The sequence below is a fragment of the Ursus arctos genome, unplaced genomic scaffold (genome assembly GCF_023065955.2).
Source record: "Ursus arctos isolate Adak ecotype North America unplaced genomic scaffold, UrsArc2.0 scaffold_13, whole genome shotgun sequence".
Lineage (NCBI taxonomy): Eukaryota > Metazoa > Chordata > Mammalia > Carnivora > Ursidae > Ursus > Ursus arctos.
Window position 1 is genome coordinate 2,914,121 of NW_026622797.1, and position 23,797 is coordinate 2,937,917.

Consider the following 23,797-nt stretch of genomic DNA (forward strand, 5'->3'; position numbering starts at 1 on the left):
AGGGGTGGTGCGCGGTGAGGTGTGAGGTGTGGATTTGCCTGTGCCCCAAGCACCCTGACACCAACTCACAAACAGAGCACAAAACACTGGTGAGCAAAATCCAGCCCTGCGCACCCTGCCCCGGGGACTGCTGTCCATTTCATTGTAGGGTTTGTGCTTGTCTGTTGTCAGATCAAGACGTAACTTGCTCTTGGGTTCTTTTGTAAGAAGGTTGATCGACCGAGTGAACGTGAATTGTAGGCTCCCTGCTATGAAGTGTCTCCCTTACAGAGAAGCTTCTCATTCTGCTGCTCCCAGCACCATTTGGGCTCCTTCTGTGTCGGTGCTCCAGGGCTGGCCATTCTCTTCAGGTTCATTGGATGTCCCTTCAGATGGGCTTTCAACCCTAGCACTGTTGAGGTTTGGGGCTGGACAGTTCTTTGGGTGAAGGCTGTCCTGTGCTTGTAGGATGGGAAGTGGCATCCCTGGCCTGTACTCAGTAGACGTCACTGGCACCAACCCCTCCAATCTCTCCAGTCCTGACCATCAAAACTGTCTCCAGACATTGGGAAATACCCCTTAGGGGGCAAAGATGCCCCCAGTTGAGAGCCACTGCTTTAGACAACATCAAAATAGTTATCTTTCTGGAAGTTTCATAACTGCTCACAGTGAAGCTACACCCAAGTCTCTTCAGGTTCCCTCTGCACATTTCCACGGCCTGCCTTGGTGCTGACTTGTGAATTTATCACTTGGGGTACCCCCAGCACGTGTGCCGGAGTAGGAGACCCCACGGCAAACCATGGCTTACATTAGTTTGCCCTGGTAAACCTTGGTCAGTCTCAGCACTGTTCAACACCAGACCAAAACTCTTACTGTATATAATGTTCCAGGAAAGCTCATCAAAAATGCCCTGATTTAATGAGATACTTAAATACTGAGAAATTTCTTGTTGAGAACAGTAATACTGAAATGATCTCCTTTATCCACGTGTGATAGAAAGGGAACCCTTAAAGGGGCTGGAAGTAAAGCCAAAGGAGAGAGACGTGTGTGGGTTGAGAAAATACATAGCTTTGCCCTCACCACCACCACCATCATCATCTTCATTACCAAGTAGAGTTCAAGGAACACCCACAGACGCCATTGTGTTGGGTGTTCACAAATGGTTCAGGATTTCCCACTGTGTTGCATGGGGAAGAACAATGTAGAAAGAAGAAGGCGGCTGGCGGGAGAGAAACACAAAGGATGTGGCTCCTGGGAGTTGTCAACAAAGCTAAGAAGTAATCGCTAGGCAAATGTGTGCAAGTGGCTGGTTGATCCATAATAAATAGTTACGTGATGTGCAGACTTTAAGAGGGGCTCCATTTTTGTAGCAATGATTAATAGCTTTCTTGTTTCACATGGCCTGAAAGGCGTTTCCTTGAAATGGAATTTCATTCATAGTAGACTCAAGAAAGAAAGGAGGGAGGGAAAAAAGGATAGAACCAAACCAGGAAGAGAATTTTCTTTGCTAATATTCTATTTCAAGAGATATTTTAATTTCTCTGATCAACTTATAAACTTGCATCCTATTTTATCAGAGGAACAGCTCATGTGCCAGAACATTCTATCTTTCAATTTAGTTGTTTGTCTACTTTCAGATTCTTTCAGGGACTCTCTTACTCCCGGTTTTTATGACTTAGTCTTGACGGACGGCCCGCGGTCTGTGCCGTGCGCCCGCACTGAACGAGTGAGCGCGGGATGGACAGCAGGTGCCAGTGTGGGAGCGCAGCCTTCAAACATCGCACCGGGCAGGAGTTTTTAAACTTCTTTTAAAATTTTACTTTCAAAAAGCAAGCCAAGAGTATTAGTAAAGCCTTAACTGCATTTATTTCTTTGTAATTTCACTCCTGGTAGCACACCATCAGGATAACTCCAAATCTTAGGATTTCAGTATTACCTATAATAGCAGGAAATGGAAAAGCTCCAAGTGTCCAACAACAAGTAAACATATTTTGGCATATCCACGTAGAAGGCGATATTAGGAAGATTTTATAATCAGCATGGGAAGTTTTTGTCTTATTCTGTGAAAGGTGAGTATATAAAACCATGTTTTTTAAAAAAAAGCTTCAAGAAAGTACTAGAAGGAAATAACAAATGTTAATTGCGGCTTTCTTTGGATAATGGGATTATGGGTGATTGTTTTGGTCTTTCTACTTTGCTGTATTTCCCAAGATTTTCATAATGCAGAGGAAAAATACTGTAGGATACATTTTAAAGGGAAACAGACATGCCATAAAAATCAAAACTAAGGCAAATTTAATAAGATCATACAAACTCCTGCACCGAGCTGTTTTCTCATATAGTTGACCCTTGAACAACACAGGGATAAGGGGCGCTGACCCCTGAAGGTCAGCAAAAATCCACATGTAACTTTTGACTCCTCTCAAAATTAACTAGTAATAGCCTGGTGTTGACCAGAGCCTTACGATAACATAGACAGTAGATTAATCCGGAAAAAAAGTGTCATTAAGAAAATCGTAAGAGAAAATACATTTACAGTATAATACCATATTTATCAGGAAAAGACCCATGTATATAAGTGGGTGTTTGACACGCGTGTTGTTCACACCTGTGGTGTTCAAGGCTCAACAGTCGTTTGAAATGACACGAAGACGCGGCCCGGGACCGAAGCCAGGGGCCACTTCAGTTAGAGTCAGTGTGCTGTGTTCAAGGACAGGGTTTGGTGGCGCTCCTGCCCTAGTCCCTTTCTTCAGAAAGGGTCGGGTGTGCACGTCGTGGGAATACCCCGTTATCGCTGGCCACTGCCTCCAGAGCCCGTGTCGCCAGGGCTTTTGTGTGAGAGAGAAATCCTTGCTGGGGGAGGGCTGACCCTCAATCCCGTCTTTATCACAGAGCCCATCCTGGCAAAGGACCACTTATTATTTTCAGCGTGTGGCAGCCTGTACTGGGGACGTTATTGGTGCCATCATGTTTTCACCAGATGTTACAGATGGACTGAAGTCATTCTGCCCTGGCCTCCTCCACAGCACCCACCTGAGAAGGGCGGCGTCCTTAACCAAACCCGTAGAAGCTGTCCAGCCCAACGCCGTCCCTTCACGTCCCCCTTTGTGTCCCCACAGCACTCAGCCCCTCTCACCCACTGCCGTCAGATTATTTCCGGTGTTTATCGCTTGTCCGCCTTCCCACTGAACTTTGAGCTCCATGAGGCCGTTCCGTTCACTCATGTACACGACACCTGTCGGCCAGCCCTATGCTTGATGCATCAGGATTTGGAATGGATAATGAACTTCGGTGGCATTTTGCCCATCCAGGCTCTCTGCTGTTACATCCGGTCAGTCTGAACACTCACTCTCCCTGTTCTGTGTTGCTCTGCAGTTTGAGATGCTCACGGGATCTCTGCCATTCCAGGGGAAGGACAGGAAGGAGACCATGGCCCTCATCCTCAAGTGAGTACGAAACACCTACCCTTGGGGACCCGTCCAGGACTCGTTAGCATCTTCTGATAGCAAGAGCTTCTGTCTTGGAAACCCGGGTCATTGAATAGGCATTAGCAATAACCATAAGAATTCTTGGCATTTTAATTAATTTAAATAGTGGGCAGAGTGAATGGGATTGCTGAGTGGTCCTGTTGAAGTCTTCCACCCCAGATAACATTTTCCATCAGCAAAAATTGCATATGTGGTCCAATGACTGGGATTTTAGATGTGGTGATTAGTGACCTTCATAAAGTACAGAAGGATTTAGGGGCTCCAGAGAGAATGCAAGAGTGGGGGTTCCCTTTCTTGCTCTACCTCTTGACACCATTTTTGCAGGTACCCAAGTTCTCCTGCCTGACATTGGCAGGAATCATGTTGCCCATGTGACCAAATACAAACAAATTTTTTGTTCGGTTCTCACGAAGAATCATTTACAAGCAAATGGATTTGCTCTTAGGATCCTAGAAAGAAGTCTAAACCCGGTGCTGGTCTTGCTGTAACACCTTAAATGTGAACAGGCTCCATCCAAGCACGTGTCAGAAGGGAGAGATCTGAGAGGAGCGTGGTGGGAGTAGGGCAGCGTCTGGGGAACAGGGAAAGCCCAGCTCCAGATCGAGGTCCCCTGCTGTGCAAGGCGTGGGCTTCCTGCACCTGCAGGACGAGCCATGAAGCCACTGGTCCTCACACTGGCTCTCTCAGACACGCCAGACGGACATGTCACTTTTATAAAAGCAAGAGGCACCTAAAAAGCTGAAGTTTTTGTAGGTTACCCCCACTGTATAAATGCAAGGAGAGAAATGAGCGGAGGAAACCCCACAGAGAGGATTTGATCAGTGTCTTCTGGTATCAGGTGACCTTGTTGTGGCCGACGTATATGTGGCCACTGTCTTTGTTTTGTGTTGGTGACCTCTATTTCTCTTAATTTTAAGAGGGAACAAGATCTTTACTTTTTCTCCAGCTAGAAGAATTCCCTCCAACTAATCCTAGGTGTGGACTCCTGACTTGTCACGTGGGAGTAACTGAGCACTTCTGAAGGGGCAGCACCCGACTGTGGTCCCATGGATCCTAAAGCGTGATCTGAGGATCCCTGGGAGCCTAAGACCCTCCTGGGGCCTTGCAAGCTCCTCCTTTCCCAGATGGTTTTTTTTGCAGTTATTTGGATAAATTAGATTACTGGATTTTATTTTATTTTCATTTATTTATTTTTTCATCCTGATATGTGTCCTCTTTAATCCCCTGTGCCTATTTCCTCCATCCCCATCCACCTCCCCTTTGATAACCATCAGTTTGTCCTCTATTGTTTAAAGAGTCTATTTCTTAGTTTCTCTCTCTCTCTCTTTGCTCATTTGAATTTCTTAAATTCTTAAATTCTACATATGAGTGAAATCATAGTATTTATCTTTCCCCAATGGACTTATCTCACTCAGCATAATATTCTCTAGCACCATTCAAATCTTTGCAAATGGCAAGATTTCATTCTTTTTTATGGCTAAGTAATATCCCATTCCATTGTATAGAGACCACCTCTTCTTCATCCACTCATCAGTCGATGGACACTTGGGCTGCTTCCATAGCTCGGCTACTGTAGATAATGCCGCTATAAACATCGGGGTGCATACATCCCTTTGAATGAGTGTTTTTGTGTTCTTCGGGTAAATACCTAGTAGTGTCATTGCTGGATCATAGAGCAGTTCTATTTTTAACTTTCTGAGGAACCCCCACGCTGTTTTCTAAAGTGGCCGCCCCAGTTTGCAGCCTCACCAGCAGTGTTAAGAGGGTTCCTTTTCTCCACGTCCCCCACATCCTTGCCGACACCTCTTGTTTCTCATGTTTTGGGTTTTAATCTTTCTGACAGGTGTGAGGTGACATCTCATCGTAGTTTTGATTTCATTTCCCTGATGATGAATGATGTCGAGCATCTTTTCCTGTGTCTGTCCATCATCTGGGTTTCTTCTTTGGAGAAACGTCTGTTCATGTCTTCTGTCCATTTTTTTAATTGGATTATTTGTTTGGGGGGGTGTTGAGTTGTATCTGTTCTTCATATATTTTGGATACTAACCCTTTATCAGATATGTCAATTGAAGGTGTCTTCTCCCATTGAGTAGTTTGCCTTTTAGCCTTGTTGAGTCTTTCCTTCACTGTTCAGAAGATTTTTATTTTGATATAGTCCCAATAGTTCATTTTTGCTTTTATTTCCCTTGCCTCAGGAGACACATCTAGAAAAGTGTTGCTAGGGCCGATGTCAGACCTTACAGCCTGCCCTCTCTTCAAGGATTTTTATGGTTTCAGGTCTCACATTTAGGTCTTTCATCCATTTGGAATTTATTTTTGTGTATGGTATAAGAAAATGGTCCAGTTTCTTTCTTCTGCATGTGGCTGTCCAGTTTTCCCAACACCGTTTGTTGAAGAGCCTGTCTTTTTCCCATTGGATCTTCTTGCCTGCTTTGTTGAAGATTAATTGGCCATATAATTGGGGGCTTATTTCTGGGTTTTCTATTCTGTTCCATTGATCTATGTGTCTATTTTTGTGCCAGTACCAGACTGTCTTGATCACTACTGCTTTGTAATATAACTTGAAATCTGGAATTGTGATGCCTCCAGCTTTGTTCTTCTTTTTTAAGATTGGTTTGGCAATTTGAGGTCTTTAGTGGTTCCACACAAATTTTAGGATTGTTTGTTCTAGTTCTGTGAAGTCCCAGATTTTCTTCATAATATTGCAACAGATTGAACACAGAGGAAGATAAGAAGATCTGGATGTTGGGGCACAGGGTGGCTCAGTCAGTTGAGTGGTGGACTCTGCTCAGGTCATGATCTCAGGGTCCTGGGATCAAGTCCTGCATCGGGCTCTGCGCTCAGCGCTGAGTCTGCTGAAGTTTCTCTCTCCCTCTCCCTCTGCCCCTCCCTGCCCCCCGTGAGCACGCTCTCTCTCTCTCTTTCTCAAATAAATAAATCAATCTTAAAAAAAAGGGGGGGGGTATCTGGCTGTTTCTCATCTAACCCAGAAGAGATTCCCAAAATGTAAGCAATAGCACTCTTCTAGCCAAAGCTTTTGTTGTTATTTTGGAAAATGTAGTTCAGTTCAATTAAAAATGTTACTTCTGTTAATGGGATTTTTATTGTTTATTTTTAATGTTCGTATTATTTTTAAGTGAATTATTAAATAGCTATTATAAAAATTTCTCCCATAGAACCCATATAAACAGAAGCTCTTTGATGCCCTCGATGACGTCTAAAGTGCAAAAGAGCCCTAAGACCAAAAGTTTGGGCCCTGCTGCTCTGGGTCAAGTTGATTTGATTCACCTGTTGATGCTGACCAAGCAGGACCCCAAAGCGCTGGAGAAAACTCTGGTCATCCTGCCCACCCCAAACTACCACTCTGTTTTTCAGAGCCAAGCTGGGCATGCCACAGTTCCTCAGCACGGAAGCCCAGAGTCTGCTGAGAGCCCTCTTCAAACGGAACCCGTGCAACCGACTGGGTAAGAGCCCCATGCACCCACAGACCACGGGGGCTGCCTGCCCACTCCACTCAGCTCCTATCTGGCCACACATTTGTCCAAGTTCACTGAAAGTGAAGGTCCTAAAGCAGGGGTGCAAATGCTCTCCCATGTACCCGCTATGAGGTTCTCCAAAACACAGTCACTGGCCAAGTCTTGTAAGCTATTTTCTGAAAGTCACTGTTTTTACACAAAATGGTAGCACTTGTTTCGACTCATTTTACTTCCCTTTTAGAACCCCATAAACTAAGAAGAGAACAGCTGAAAGCTGCTTCTTATTTAATCCCTCTTTAATTAATAAATCTCAACATATATTAAAATCAAGCTTTATATGAATGTTAACTAAGGACTAACCCATTTTCAGAATAATTCTTTACAAGAGGTTTCCCCTAGTTGCTTTTCAGTGGTGCTTCTACAAATGAATTGTTGTGTAGACCTCCCGCGAGTCACACAGCTGCCGAATCGTCCTTGTCCACTTGCGGCTTTTCATTCCTCGTGGTCACGGGCACTGGTGCGCGTGCCCAGCGTAGTGACGCGAGGTCAGTAACGAGGTGGCTCCATCGGGACAGGAGCAGGTGCCGCGCACAGTGCCAGCTACGTGGGAAGCTGGAGAACGATGAAACAAGGGGCCATGTTTCTGCCCATGCGGCGGCAAACGCTAACTAGCGGAACGGAAGGCGTGGGTCGTCCTGTTCCCGCCATTGCCATCGTCGAGAGAGCAGACGCTGCAACATTTGCACACTTCGGCAAAACCCACCAATATTTTAAACTGTATACAACCCTTTACCAAGAAATTTTACTTCTAGAAGCCTATCCAGCATACAAGTTACATGTACAGAGAACGCTCGTTGATAATCTTTCTGTTTAACAAACACCTGGAAATGAGGTAAACGTCAGTCAGTAAGGACACCATTAGGTAAATTATGGCACATCCAGACCAGGCCTACGGGCAGCCATTTAAATGGGATAAGCTGGGGGCCCCTGGGTGGCTCAGCGGGAAGTCTGCTTCTCCCTCTGCCCTCCCCCCATTCATGCTCGCTCTCTGTCTCTCTCGCTCTCAAATAAGTAAATAAATAAATCTTTAAAAATATAGAAATAGATAAACAGATAGATAGGTAGATAACTAAATAAATAAATAAATGGGCTGAGCTGTCACCAGGTGTCTCCACTGTGGCACAGGTGACCTCTCGGCTGGGTAGTTCTTCCTTGGGAAGCACCATCTTGCACTGTAGGGTGTCTAACAGCATCCCTGCTCTCTGCTAGATGCCTCCCTCCCCCTGTGATAGCAAACCAAGCTGTGTTTAGACTTGCCTTGGGGATGATCCCCCCACCCCCACGAGACCCACTGTTCTCTAATCCCTGGCTGGAGAGATGCCCAGGACCTATCTAGTCGCATAGATGACTTGCTGCAGAGTCTAAACTCATCCCATGGTGGAACCTGCACCCATTTTACACCAGAGCAGGTGTCTGCAAGGGGGTGTGGGGAGAGCCCCATGGGCCCAGCCCCCAACATCCCCCTCGCACAGGCTCCCGGATGGTATCTGTTAAAATGACTGTTGTCGAATGACTGTGATTGAAGCCAGCAAGTGTGATAACTGGACGCATCTTACAGGCCGCCCCAAACAGAGCCCCAGAGGCTGGGCCCTAAAGGCAGGGGTGTTCACTCTGGCCAGGCCTCCCCGGACAGCAGCTCTGGTCACTGGGCTGCCAAGCCACCAGGTGCCAGTGGGGTTGGCAGGGACAGGTTGTGGTACAGGAACTGTGTCTCTCAGAATCGGGGCCCTGGCCTTGCCTCTCCACACAGCCGGGGTCAGCTCTCCGGCTCCTCTGCCCCACCAGGTCTATAACCAACCAGCTGAAGAGCTCACTCCTCTTCTCAGGTCTCGGTCTTCCCAGGGAGGACAGTGGTATGCATGGAGCACTGCACTAAGAAAATCAGTATCTCATTGAAATCCTCACAACCGTGCTTCCAAGTAGGGAAAAGGAGACATGCAGATTTGCTCATGAGAGAGGCGTACCCAAAAGAATTACTTTTAGTTGCAAAGCACAGAATACTTAAGTTACTTAAAATTATTTAACCCAATGATTTAACTTCTCAAACTGCGGTTTATTTTTCTTGCAGTAAAAGTCACAGGGCAGCAGAGGGTCATAAGCGTGGGCTCAGCAGCCAAACCATAGTTATCAAAGGCCCAGATCTGCTTATCTTTTTAGTTTACCATCCTTAGTGCATTGCCTTTTCATCCTCATAAGTGGTGCCTTGTGATCACAAAGTGGCTGCCTCAGCTCCAGGCATCACATTCAGTTGAAAGGAGGAAATGGATGAGGGCAGCTGCACCTGTCTCTCTTATCAAGAAGGCAAAGCTTTCCCAAAATCCAGGGACTCTCCTGTACTCCTTGCTGACTAGAAACTGTCACATGGCACTTCTAACTACAAGGAGGGTGGAAAGACAAGTAATGGGATACAGGAGATAGGGGATTGGGAGCAGTTGCTTACTAGCCAGCCGCCGGGGTCGGCTGCAGGCGGTGTTCAATAAAGGATGAGCAGACTTGAGGGGGGTCTGGTGCCTGGCCTGCCTTCCTCCAGCACCTCCAACCCGATTTCTCACTCCTCTCGGCACATCTTAAGGACCTGTTAGCTAGGAAGGAAAGGGACTATATAGCACGCGATCTAGAAATAGTACACACCTACACGGGGTTCCCCCGTGCTTTCTAGGCTCTGGCTCTGGCAACACAGTGGAGCAGAACCACGGTCCTTGTTCTCATGGGGCCTTCCGTGCAGCCAAAGGAACATTAGCCAAAGAACATTCACCAAGGAAGCGGCAAATGGAGAAAGAGAGAAGTATAAGGTGGAGGTCATCGGAGGGGGAGAGAGGTTTGCCGGAACGCGGACAATGGCAAGTGTGAGCCAGGAGAAGAGGAGCTCGTGGGGAGCACCAGGTGGCAGCACTGCGCTCAGGGGCAGAGGGCGGTGATGCCAGGACCGTGTCCCACCCGGCACTGGCAGAGGGCGGTGATGCCAGGACTGCGTCCCACCCGGCACTGGCAGAGGGCGGTGATGCCAGGACTGCGTCCCACCCGGCACTTACTTGCTGAGTGGCCTTGAGCAGATGGATGCCCTCTCTGGGCCAGTTTCCTGTGTGTGAGCTGAGGGTGACGGCACTGCCTACTTCATGGTGTGGTTAGAAAGACGTCAAGCGCTAGAGCTGCCCGACATACAGGACACGAATCCGTAAGGAGGCAGAGATAATCGGCGCACCCAGATCCGTGGTGCGGGATCGTGTCTAGACCTCTTGGCCACGCTGCCCCTTGCTCATTGGAATGTGTTCGTTCTCTGCCACGTTCTTGTGGGACCGAACGGAGAAAAGTCAGCTGCTGCACAAGTGCTGGTGAACTGCAACTCCGGTAAGGACGAAACAAACTATCGTTTTATGGGGCGGGTGCGTTTAGTAGATGCTGTTAACCCTTGTCCTGAGATCACTGCAAAAAAGAAAGAGTAAGTGTCTGACCTGTGTCTGGAGAGCCAGCATTCCTTGACAGGAAAGCTTTCGGGTGACCTGTTGGGTCCCGAATTCAACCGGAAGGAGCACAGGGCATCTCGAGCCACAGAGAAGAGGGACGCCGGCCCTGTCGCCCTCCGAGGACTCCTTCCACCGTGTTCCCCAGTAACCTCGCCCATGCTGAAACGTTTCTGTCCGTTCCGAGCTTGTGCTGTGAATATCTGTGCAGTCTCCGCCTTGTCATCCTCGGGCGCCTGCAGGGAACCTGGGCACCTTGTGAATCGTGACTGCATGAGCACGTGTGAAAAGCACACGCTTGCGAGGGGAGCAGACGTGGCGCCTCCTGTCCCGCGACACTTCCCTCTCCGACGAGCCCCGTCCACCGCCTGTCCACGCCTGTGGGAGCCTGGCTGTGAGTCTGACCCCGCCTGACCTCCCCGCGGGGAACCGGACTCAGAACAGAGAAATGAAGACATCGGACACATCCAGTCCCTGAGACACACACCAGAGAAGAAGCAGTTCACACGCGTCTCCTGCAGGGACTGAAGAAGTCCCTCTCCTTTCAAATATCCTTGCATTTGCTGGAGAGGATTTGTGACCGGGCACCGGATGAATGTGACCTGGGGAGGGGCCCTATTTGTTCTCTCTCTGTTTTGGAGGAAGGAAATAATTTTCCACATAACCTATTGCTTTGTCTTAGAATTTAATGTCACAAAACTCATAGTTCTTGAACCCAAAATATCATTTTATTATTTGGTTTAAATCATTGATGAGAGAGAAAGATGGGCTTATCTCATTAAGCATACAGATAATCATCTTGGGAGAGACTGGCCCAGTGGAGCCCACAGCAGGCGTGGACGTTGGCCCGTCTGTGGCCGAAGACTGCCCTTCAGCCAGTCTCTAAAGGGAATCATCGCGCAGCTTTCCAGGAGCTACAGGCCATCCCTCGGGAGTGCTCACAGCAAAGACGTCCTGGCTCAGCACAAAGAAGAGCCTGTGCTTGGGGTTGTTAGTTACATGACTTTCCCCAAGGAGGCAACTGAATCTAATTGCCCCAAATCCGTCGCCATAAGGAGCAAGATCACATTGAGTAGATGAGCCTTGATCTGCACACGCGGCCGAACTGGAGGGCTGGGTCCTCCACCCCGCTCTGTTTGCTGTGAGCCTCGGCCCTAAATAGCCCCTGGGACATTCAAGGAGCTCAGAAGGCCTCGTCCCGGTGCCGATCCTCACACAGCTTTGTCATGACCGCGTCCCCTTCAAATCAGCCAGAAGCTCTTTCTCTGGAGTCCCGCCTGTGGAAGAGCCCCCGACCCTCTGGCCGAGCCTGGGCACCCCAGCCCTGGAGGCTGGGCTGACGTTGGTGCTGGGAAACAACAAACCCCCTCCCTGTCCCGCTGCTCCCCTCCCAGCACCTCCCCTCCCACCAACTCCCCTCAGAGGCCATGTCCCAGGCCTAGCACCAGCCACGCATCCCTGTTGCCCAACTGCCTCTTTCCCTCACTCGGAAACTGAGTTTCCACAGGGTTCCGCCAAGCCCGCTTGCGTGTTGGGGCAAAACCAGTAAGCTGGCCCGGTGGCAGCTGTAAGGATGCCAGTCATGTCAGATTGGGGCCTGTCTGTCCCTATGACCTCATCATACTAATCACATCTGCACCGTCCCCATTTCCAGATCAGGTCCCATCCCAAGGTACTGGGCATTAGGACACTAACACAAGAGTTTCGGAGGGACACGGTTCAATCCATGACACCCTCCAGGGGTGTGTGCACGAAGCCTACAGCTGGGAGAAAGAGCAGAGGCCTTCGGTTGACCTCTTGCACTTTGCAGATGAAGAGGCCGGGGCCCCTCCCCACAGGACTTGCACAGGCCCCGTGGCCTCCGGTCTAAAGCTGGCACTTCTGCCTGAACGTCCCTGGAAGGTCCTCACTGGAGAGTCTGAATTTCACACTGGCTGGAGGTGCTCGCTGCTTGGGAGACGTGCTGGTTGACAGGTGGATTGTGCTGCCAGCCTCTGAGGGGGAGTCCCGTCCACGGCCTCCGCCCTGCAGCCTCTGGGCTAATAGACCTAAGGCTGGAGGGAGGGGTGGAGCGAGCAGAGCAGGCAGTCCTGGAGGGAGGGAGGGGACCGGATGGGAGGGAAGGGAGGAAGAGGGGAGCAGGCTCTGCATGGTGGCAGTGAGCAGCGAGCTCAAGAGGCTTGGAGTGAAATTTGTGTGGATTTCTACTGTAGCAGCGTGGGGTGCATGGCAGCTGCAGGACTCTGAATTGAACGAGGGGCTACACCCTTCTCGCATGACGTGATATGCTCAGTGATAGCGCCATTTGTGTGGATTTCTACTGTAGCAGTGTGGGGTGCGTGGCAGCTGCAGGACTCTGAATTGAACGAGGGGCTACACCCTTCCCGCATGACGTGATATGCTCAGTGATAGCGCCATTTGTGTGGATTTCTACTGTAGCAGTGTGGGGTGCGTGGCAGCTGCAGGACTCTGAATTGAACGAGGGGCTACACCCTTCCCGCATGACGTGATATGCTCAGTGATAGCGCCATTTGTGTGGATTTCTACTGTAGCAGTGTGGGGTGCGTGGCAGCTGCAGGACTCTGAATTGAACGAGGGGCTACACCCTTCCCGCATGACGTGATATGCTCAGTGATAGCGCCATTTGTGTGGATTTCTACTGTAGCAGTGTGGGGTGCGTGGCAGCTGCAGGACTCTGAATTGAACGAGGGGCTACACCCTTCTCGCATGACGTGATATGCTCAGTGATAGCGCCCTGGGCAAAATACACTGGCAGCCCCGGAACAGCTGCTGTTGTCAGGAGGGGCCCCGGGGGCAAAGGTGCAGGAGCCCTGCACGTGCGAGGGGCGTGTGTCATCTCCCTGTGCCCGAGGGGGACGCTGAGGAGGTAGTGGAGGCCGAGCCAGGCCTGCCGGGCATCCCGCGTGGGGTCCCTCTGAAGGGTGCAGCCAGGGGACGGTCTCCCTGTGAACTAGAGAAAGCCCCTTGGGGCTGCACACAGAGGCCTCCAGGGAGATGGAGGCGGGGGTTGGGCGTGTTGCATGAGGGAGGGAGGCCTTGGGAGATGGTCACTGCGCTGGGCCTCCGTGTTCTCATCTCTGCCCCTGGAAGAGGTGCCTTCCAGGTGTGACACTCATCACTCTGAAAGATTCACAAGTCTAGGAAGTCAAGGACAAGAGCGAGAGGCAGCGGTTCCATTCGAGCCCCGAGCCCGCACGCCGCAGCCTGTGTGATACGTCCCCCCGGCTCCCCCGTGAGGTCTGGGCCGAGCACCGCAGAGCCTCAGGGTGCACGTCCGGGCTCAGGGAGGTCACCGGACGGTGGGGCCGTTCTTGTGAATGGGTGTGTCAGGGCCCCACAAGGGTGCTATTTTGAGTAAACGCCTCTCCAGACAGAAGTCCGGCCTCCTCTGCAGAGTTCCCGCAGGATGGAAGACTAGAATGGGTACTAAAACCAGGAAACCCACTCTCTGGGGTTTTTTCAACCTGACGGCTCTCTAGCTCATCCCTTGGGAGCATCTGTGTCTTCCTATAGGAACTTCTGGGAGATTTTCAGACTCGCAGGGGGGCATGTGGCGGAGGTGAGAGGAATGGGCTGTGCTGATCCGTGTGAAACCGCACAGCCGTGTGGACCGCGTCAGATCCCGACCCCGAGCACACCTGTCGGCTACAGCTCCGCGCACTAGCAGAGGATTTCTGTGTCTCCTGCTTCTGTTTGACTTTCCAATGCTGGTCTCCACAAGACGTGCTTCACCGACTCTGGTCTCTGATGTCCCATCCCGGTTCCCATTAGCAGCGGGCCAACCTTGGACGGCGTGGTCAAGACCAAGCTCGCCGGTCCACTCAAACCAGGGTCCTTTGAGCCACAGCCAAGCAAACGTTTTAAACACTGAGCGAATGAAATCTCAAAGGGACAGCAAATACTTCAAAACTATGAAAAATAACATGTAGATAACATGTAAGTGATGAAGATGTAGAAAGCCGACCTCGTGTTCACATCCCCGACAGGAGGGCCCGGATGTTACAAGTGTGCCAGCTGGCGGAGCTCGAGGATGCAAAGACAGTAACCAAAGTGAACTTGTTCTGAATGTGCATCAAGAGTTCAACCAGGCGGCGCCCAGCTGCCTTCGGGGAGCGCACGACTCTTGATCTTGGGGCTGTGAGTTCGAGCTTCACGTGGCCGGTAGAGGTTACTTTAAAAAATTAAAATTTAAAATCAAAAAAAGAATTTGAGGTGAATACTGTGTGGCTCGGAAACAAAGAGGAAATACTTCAGAGGCATCTCAGACGGCCTGGGGATTAAACATTCCCAACACTGCCTGTGGAAATGAAGAAACCATGAAAATATTTGGGGCAGATACCAAAATCTTTGAGAGTAATTTACTGAGAAGGTAGAAGCCCAGTGGACGACTGACCCCACAGTGAAGGAAGTCGCCTTGTTAAGACTGGAGCAGTGGGCTGAATGTCATCGGTGCTGGATAGCAAACCCCCAGCGCAGGCGGAGGGCACGCTCACAGCGGTGCGTGGACGTAAGGAGGTCCCACCCGGATGCAAGCTGACACGCTCAACAACGTGCGGAAGTCTGAGACGTGGGTCCCCACGAACACGCTCAGGGATACTCCCATTTGCAGAAGGACCACAGGTGACGACATCTTCACACTGCAGAGAGTGAGTATGAGCTCTTGAATCTACCGCCCTGTTGAACTTCTTAACTCATCCTGACCTGGCATCGAAGGACTTTGTGAAAACTCACCAAGCCTAATAAGAGACGAGTATCATTCTTCTGCTCCAGACATTTCTGTCTGTAAACTCTTGCTCTTGTCCACTCTGTGTGATCTGGGCGAATCGCAGCCTCCACTTGGGACAGAGGAGAGACCTCCAGGGCATCAGGTCAGACCCCACAGCACCCAGCTGTGGTTCAGGGATCTGCACAAGTGCTCTGACTCTCCTGCCCAGCACTCTGCCGACTGGCAGGTGTGTTCAGTTGACATCAAAAGGGGTCATCAGTACAAAACAACCTGCTCACCACGTTTCGGGAGAGGATAAACAAGACTAGAATCCAAAACAACGACCCTGTGTGCCCTAGGAAGGATGACATAGGCCTTAACGGTGTACAGAAATTTTCCTTTCCACATTTTTCTCCTTTTGGAACACCTATAATTTTTGAGTAATCACTGAAGTGTTAATTAATTCACTGTCGACTGTTTGCTGAGGCCTCAAAGCACAAACATGGTACAAAATCTCACTGCAGCAGAAGAAAGAAGGTGCAGATAAGAATGTGCTGAGTAAGTATCCGAGAACACCCAGCATGCCCCAGCACGGAATTTGGAGTCACACCAAAATCTGTATTCCCTTTGTGTCTCACTGGGTTTAAATTCCTGCAGACCGTGTATTTGCACATGAGGAATGAGGATGACGGGAGTGGGTACAAAATGCAGTGTAGATTCTTCAAAGAGATTTAGCGATGAGTCACCGGCAGGTGCATGCCACCTCGGGCTCTGACGTGTGCGCTCGACGCTCCCACCTCTGACCGACCCACAGTGGTTCTGGAAGCACGGCAGCCCTCACCAAAGAAGAGCTGGGAAACAGTGCAGATCAGGGGATTTAATCCTCAGGACCAGCAGGATTTTTCCATCCAGAGATCTGGTCTTCATAAGGAGGCCAGCACATGGGATGGGCTGAAGGGAGGTCAGTGTCGGGAGTCAGACCACTGGTTTGTTCTCCACGGCTCTTCACAGGAGCAGTTGGGGCACCTATCACGGGCTGCTGGCTGTTGGGATCAGATCTCGGAACAAGGGGGCCAGACTCGGAAATCCAGAGAGGTCTTCAGCGGGAGGGCCTCGAAGGATAGAACCCGTTTCTCTCTACCCATGCCAACACTCATGATGCCAGATGGGTGGGTTTTCCACACCAACAAATTCTTCACTTCCCAGGAGACACCAGCTTGGGGTCCTACGATTCACCTTCCTTCTGGCACTAACCACCTGGCATTGGCCCAGACCCGGGCTCAGTCCCACGGCCCAGGGCACCACCTGTGATTCTGACCAACCAGCTATAAATCCAGAGTTTCCAAGACCCCTTCTTTGGGTCTGATGATATGCTAAAGCGGCTCACAGAACTCAGGAAACCATTTCACTTACTATTATCACAAATATCACAAAGGATATTTGAAAGGATACAGATGAAGAGGGGCATAGGGTGAGGTCTGAAGGGCCCCCTTGGAATGTGGGACGCACCACGCTCCTGGCACATGGATGCATTTTTGTTCATCAACCCGGAAACTCTCCAAACCCTGCTGTACGGGGCTTTGATAAAGGTCCCACTCCTTAGGCGTTGAATCACTGCAGCCCTCTCCCCTCCCTGGAGGTCGGAGGTGGGGCTGAACCGGCCCACCCTCTAGTCACGTGGGTGGTTCCCCCATCAAAGCAAAGACCCGGAAACATTGCTCAGGGGATGAGGACATGAAAGCATCCAGCCACGTGCAGGAGAGCTGCATCTCCTGGGACCCCAGCACCCTGTACGGAGGGGCCACCTGACTTCTCAGGCCCTGACAGTGCGGCTGAGTGGGCAGTGCCTCCGTGACCGCAGCACTGGGGGCGGCTTCCCTGCCCTCCATACCTTCCAGCTCCTGGTCTCTGCCATCTCAGCCGACAGCCACCAGCACCCACCCTTCTGGGGCATAGGCTGAACAGGGAGCATGAGACCAGGCCTTGACCGGCAGCAGGGCTGGGCCCGTGGAGCCCGGGGTGCAGACCTGGGAAGTCTGTGTCTCACAAACCACGTGACACGCAATCCCCCTACCCAGACTTGGGACAGGAGCTGGCTGGAGATGACCCAGCCCATGCGGCCCACCTGCACTTCCCACTTCCCCCCCTACCCCCGGCCCCACCCCTGTGCCCCCAGTCCCCTCCCTGGCCCACTGAGGCTCGTCTCCTGCTTTCCCATCCTGGAGAAAACCCAGAGCTCTTAGGGCCTGGGTGATTGGGTTCCTCTGAATTAACGGACTTTTTTTTAGAGCAGTGTTAAGTTTACAGAAAAACTGAAAGGAAAGTACAGCGAGTTCCCTTGTACTCCCCACCCGCACCCCCCACCTGGCCCCCCAGACAGTTTCCCCTAACCCCGAATGGATGTCCATGCTGTGTGTTCATTGTAACGATGGACCAGCATTGTCAGTGTCTCCGTCAGGCCTCGCGCTGCCCGTGTGCCTATGGCAAAGCGTGACATCACCATGGCGGGCAACAGTTTCCCTGCCCTGAATCCTCCGAGCCCTGCAGGTGCGGCCCGCCCCCGCTCCCCAGGACTCGGGGAGCAAAGTAAAGAGAGAGCGGGGCAGAACCAACAAGCCCAGCAGAACTATTTATAAGCAGTCTCCGGGGGCCCCGCAGATGTGGGCGCCAGTCTCTCTGGGTCCCAGCCTGTTGGAAGTTGCCCCTCCAGTTTCCGGCTGTCTTCCCCTTCCCCGTAAACCCGGAGCCACCTAACACGGTGCTTGCACTGCAGCCCGTCCTCCTGCTTCCTCCTTCCGCACTTTCTCACCCTTCTGGAAGGCCAGCCTGAGCTTACACGCATGGGCATTGGAAGCGCAGCGGAGGGGGTGTGGGGGGGCTCAGTTGGTAGAGCATGTGACTTGATCTCAGGGTTGTGGGTTCGAGCCCCATGTCAGGCATGGAGCCTTCTTGGATGGATGGATGGATGGATGGATGGATGGATGGAAAGGTAGATAGATGGATAGATGGGTAGATGGATGCATGCACACATGCAGTGGGCTGTGATGGGCCTCCAGCTCCCCCCTCCAGGTTTCCAAGCACCCCCCACACCTGTGGCAGGAAGCTTCCAGCCTGCCCCGCCCCTACCCCTGGCCCTGTCACAGGCCTGCAGGGCTGATTGTGGCTTCTGTGGACTGTGAGGCTGGCGAGCAGGAACCTGTTCCTGCAGGAGGAAGGCATTGGGAGCCGCTCTGGGCATCCCCCAGTCCCTTGCACTGCTGTGCCAGAAACTCTTCGTAGAGATTACGAAACTAGGGGTTTGTTCTGATGCTCATCTCTGCTTTGTCCTTGGGACAGGTGCTGGCATTGACGGAGTGGAGGAGATCAAGCGGCATCCTTTCTTTGTGACCATAGACTGGAATGTAAGTTGCACAGCACGGTCCCCAGCAAACGGGGGTGATGGGGAGGTGAGGTGGAGGGCGAACCAGCTTGGTACAGACCAGAAGGAATGTGACCCTGTGCCCTGGAGGGTGCCCTCTCTCAGGAGCCTTCTGAACAGGCTGGCTGCTGGACTGCTGGTCTCCGGGTCCCTGGGGGTCTCCCGGCCACTGGTTCTCTGGGTCTCCGGGCCCCTGTGGGTCTCTAGGCTGCGGGGCCCAGCTGGTTCTCTGGGTCTCCGGGTCCCTGGGGGTCTCCAGGCTGCAGGGTCACTGGGCCGCTTGTTCTCTGAGTCTCCGGGCCCCTGGGGGTCTCCAGGCTGCCAGGCTGCTGGTTTTCTGGGTCTCCAGGCCCCTGGGGGTCTCCAGGCTGCAGGGTCGCTGGGCCGCTTGTCCTCTGGGTCTCCGGGTCCCTGGGTCTCTCCAGGCCATGGGCCAGGCTGCGCAGGCCCCTTCCATGTTGAAGCGCTGGCGTCTCGCACTCTGTGCTGCTCTCCAGTCTCTGGTTTCGGGCTCAGGCCCACACAGCTGGCACTCCTGTAGACTTGTTAAAGAAAACAAACACCCAGACTGTTAAAGACAAAGTTATTGGTGACACTTGTTAGCAACATAAGGACTTCCGTGGTGATGCATTCAGGGACCACGGGGACAGGGTCTGCCATCGGGGGACAGATGGGGCTGAACTCTGAGCAGCTGCGGTGATGGGATTTATAGCAGGGGAGGGGCACAGTTGTGAGGGGCTCTGGGTGAAGCGACCTCACAGGACTTCCGCGGGACGCAGGCCTGGGGCCCAGAGGTCACCTGGTGGGGGGAGGGGCCTCCCAGGTCCAGCATCCGGCCCCAGTTCTCCGGGCCGATGTCACGATGCCGCTTGCAGCTGGACGCTGGCTGAGGGGCTCCCGAGTCTCATTCCAGACAGCCGCTCAGAGCCGCCTCCGGACCAGTCAGCGTGGAGAGCGGCCGCGGCTGGGCTTTGTGAGCAAGGAGGGCATCCCTCCTCGGACGTCAGTGTCTTCTGGTCCTTTCCTGAGGTTCACACAGCAGGCACATTCAGGGGCTTCGTTTCCCGAGCTGACAAATTAACCTCCGGAGACTCTAACAGAGTATATACGTATTACGTTAACGTCCTGTCTAGGACAGAGGCTGTTAGCTGTGTTTGCCTTTCTCCCTGTCTTCGTCCTGTCACCTCCACGGGTTCCAGCAACCGTGGCGCGGTGGCAGCCCACCCCCAGGCCCCCAGGGTTATTACCTCTGACAAGGTGCTGACACAAATGCTGGGTGGAACCAGCTGCGCCCAGAGCTTCTGACCTGACTCCTCTCTCCTCCTCTTCTGAACGTCGTCCCACTGGGAGAGCACGAGCTTCCTTAAAACCCACTCTATAGTTCTTATTACGGAGCTTTTCTGAGGTTAAGATTCTTTTCAATGCTGAGACCAGAGAGAAGCACTCGAGATGTTGGCACACCTATGACCTCCCCGCCAGGTGCACCTGTGACCTCCCGACAGGTGCGCAAGCCTGGTTAAAGGGCCAGGTGGACATCAGCTTGCGTTCAGGAAAGTGGACAGTGGAAGCAAAATGCCTGCCCGTGAAATCTCTTTTTCCTTAGCTTCCTGGAACATAGGCTTATAAGGGGCTCGGTCATCCTCAACTCACACATGGACACGTGGGCACCTGAAGATCTTTGTCGGTCGATTATTTAGGAGTTCCATCCGGCACAGAAGCTCTGCTGTATGCTGCGGTGATGAGGCCTCAGGCCAGCTGGCTATGTCCTAGCCCCGGAGCGCCAGCACCGTGCCTTGGGCAGGAGCCTCAGAAGCTGACCCCTGGGGGCTCGGCCCCCTGGTGCCCAGACAGGTGCTCGGCCATGTGTCGTCTCCTGCCCACAGGCATCAGGGTAGAGCTGCACACCCCTTCTGTTATTACTCACCATTCCGTGTGTTCAGCTATGCTGTTGACCACGTTTCAGGCTCTTCCAGGACATGGGGACAGAGCAGTGGCCGTGACGCCCCGGGCTTTACAACCTGGTCAGGAGAGCGAGGCAGGATGTGAAGGGTATGTGCTTGGTCCCAGAGAGAAAGCAGCACCATGAAGAGAGCCACACAGGAGAGAGGTGGGTCATCGAAGCTGAGCCCTTCACCTGCCCCTCCTGCCCCCACGCCTGCCTCTCCGCACACCTGTCTGCTGGGCACATTGGCCCTCCTGGCCCCAAGTGCCCTGTGGCTCAGTTAGGACCTCCTCCTTGTGTCTTCTCTGAAAAGCCAGCCCCTCGCTGAGGCCTGTCCTGCCAACCCTTCCAAAACCACAGCTCCTTGCCCAGCGCCCCGACTCCCCTGACCTTGCTCCATTCCCAGCTCCTCATCACCATCCAGTGCCCTGCATCGTGTCCCTTACTCACGGTGTGGATTGTGAGTCTCCGTTCCCTGCTACTGGATTGGAAGCCCCAAGAGGTCAGGAGTCACTGTCAGTGTTGCGTAGAGACGTCCCCCGGGCCTCTGAGACAGCGTGGTTCAGAGGAGGCAGCTGCCAAACGATGAATGAGCGAGGGAGCCAGGGAGTGAATGGGAGAGGCTCTCAGGGCAGGGGGACCCACTTCTCTTCCTCTCTCTCCGGGACACCGCAGCGCCTGCCGGCAGAGATGAGAAAACAGAAGAAGGGAATGGCTGGGGCCGGGGCGGGACCGTGTGGGGTGGAGATCTGCAGTCTGAGCTGGGAGGAAAGGGGAGGCCCGGCCGCACGGCTCCGGGTACCACTCAACACGGCGGCTTGGCTCAGAGGAGCTACTTGCGAGTTGCTGTGGGCAGACGCTTCTCTCAGCCAAGAAGGGGTGCCCCCCGCGCCGAAGAAGTGGGCATGTGGAGGGGGAGCCAGGACGACTTTGCGAAACGCTTGGAATTGCCACAGCACGATGATGATCTTGAACACTACGCAGGTGGGGCTGACATGCATCCCAGAAAGCCCAAGTCGCGGCAGCTCTGAGCAGAAGCCCGGCTTCTTTCTGCAGCACTGGGAGCCGCGCCGGTGAGAGTCCAGCGGTGAGACCCCGGCCGCGGTGTGCACGGCTCATCCCGTCTCCGCGTTTGGGCCCAGGTCCCTGCCAGGGCACACACAGTCATGGGATGTCTGCACCAAGAAGGCGGTATGCTGCATTATTTGAAAGTAATCAGACTAAAATTGAGGGTCGGAAGTTTCTTTTGTTGCTTTTAGCATTTAATTTCATTTCGTTTCTGAGAGAGGCCCTTCAGATTCATGGGGACCAAGCATATTTACTGTCACTTCCGTATTTACCTGAGGATGATGAGGCAGGGACAGTCTGACAAGCCCTGAATGAAAGCAGCCGGGGAGTGGTTGAGGGAAAAGAGCTCTGAGTCACCACTTTTATGCAAATTCATTTATTTCATGAATAGTACTTGGCGCTTGCCCAGGTCCAGGTGAGTGAGCAGGGTGTCTGTGCTATGGCTATGGAAAAACACAGCTATCCCCAAATGGCTCGACATCTGACGTCTGCACGAAAATGTCTTGTCCAGCCACAAAAGAAGTGTGTGGTGTGGGTGTCCCGTCGGAGAGCAGACACGGGTAGGAGCTGACAGGTGAGGTGAGATACTCCTAGCAAACTCTCCTCAGGACCACCGCCTCTCTCAGCTATGCAGGCCTTCCTGGGAACCAGAGGAGTGGCCCGCATCTCCACCCTCCCTACCTACCCGTGAGCTGTGAGCTGCGGCCCCACGGCCAGCCTTGGCCCCACTCACACACCGATCAAGCAGCAGACCCTTCCTTGAGAAAGCAGACACGAAATGCAAGGCATTGCGAGGTCTCCGGTGGGCAGTGTTGCTAAGTCCCTGTCCAGACGTGCCCATTCTGTTTCAGCGGCTTGGATAACAAAACCGTAGCACAGCAGGCTTTGCAGAAACTGTGAATACCGGGAGGTACTCCTTCTGCCCGGCCGACGCTCAGGACGACAGCATGGAGCCTTTTCCCTAACCCGTTTGATTTCTGCCTGGGTGCGTGAACCCAGCGCTTGCCTTGGGCTCCACCCTGGAAAATATAAGGATATTTATTGCACTTTCTGCTTCCCTCTGTGACCCAAAACTGCCAGGAGAAATTTTCAGGTGACCTGCTGGAGCAGAATGAGTCCATCGCAGCAGATGTGGGGTCACTGCCCTCGTCCGTCCTGCTCTGCCATTAACTTGTCTACAAAGGCAAGCAGTTAACATCCCTGAGGAGCGCATCTTCCTGAAAGCTGCTCTCACGAGCCAAATGAGAAATTACAGTTACAGCCCCGAGGCCTCGGCAGAGGGTCACGGGGAGTCCCGCACCTACGCCACGTTTACTCTGCCCCATCACTACATGGAAGGTCATCACACAGGCCATGGGAACCACCCCCTGCCCCGAGGAAGCCCTCCCGCCCAGCCTGGCACCCCTCACCGTGGGCCGACACCTGCTGGCGGAGGCTGCGACCTTCACTGTAGCCCGTCAGGACCTGTCATCACGACGACTTTCATTAGCGCCAGGAGCTTGTGCTTCAGTTTCTGAACCCTGCTGAGGGTTCCGTCAGTGGTTACTCGGTGCTGTGGAAGGGACGCCCGGGGAAACCAAGGCACAGGGCAGTGAGAAGAGAGCCCAGGGTCCGTGGGTGAATGGGCAGCACATGCCAGAGCCTCCCCCCACCCTTGCCAGTCGTGTGTACCAGCAGCAGCAGAGGGGAAGTCTTTGTGCCCACAAGACTGCACAGTGGATTTTAGGGGTTCGGTTCCCGGAGGGGTTGGCTGCTGGCCAGGATCTCAGAGCCTGTGTCAGAGGGTGAGGGAGCTCCTCCCACTGCCCGGTAGAAAGATTTCTATCAGTTTATTCCCACCTTAAATACACCAGCAGAGCTTCTCCTTTCGAGGAGCCCAATAGGACTCTTCGTTCAGTGAATAACCGCTCCTCACTCCTCAGGGTTGTAAATCCAGATATTTTGACTGGAACAGCTTTCAGCGGGGATAACCTGTATAGACAGAGTCCCGCTGCGTGAACCACTGACCCAGCAGACCCCCTGGGTGTGCTGGGGCTATTTGAATTCTCCCTGTTACCCCTGCCAGCCTAGCATCCCTCCACATTATTTCTCCGTTGCTATTTCAGGAATAATCTATAGCTGTGCCCTTTCCTAATTGGAGAATGTTAATTTTGAGATGCCCAGAGCCAAAGCTGCCTGC

General features: G+C 52.5%; 1 protein-coding gene across 5 annotated transcripts in view; it reads left to right on the forward strand.

Annotated features, from left to right (window-relative positions):
- The window catches only part of RPS6KA2 (ribosomal protein S6 kinase A2), a 332,623-nt gene that overhangs the window by 276,791 nt on the left and 32,035 nt on the right, over positions 1 to 23,797 (forward strand). For all 5 annotated transcript variants that reach the window (XM_026505196.4, XM_057310898.1, XM_044386467.3 and 2 more), the window contains 3 exons: positions 3,355 to 3,425; positions 6,843 to 6,931; positions 18,527 to 18,591. In XM_026505196.4, the coding sequence (XP_026360981.1) occupies positions 3,355 to 3,425; positions 6,843 to 6,931; positions 18,527 to 18,591 (225 nt within the window). The remainder of the gene's footprint in view (positions 1 to 3,354; positions 3,426 to 6,842; positions 6,932 to 18,526; positions 18,592 to 23,797) is intronic.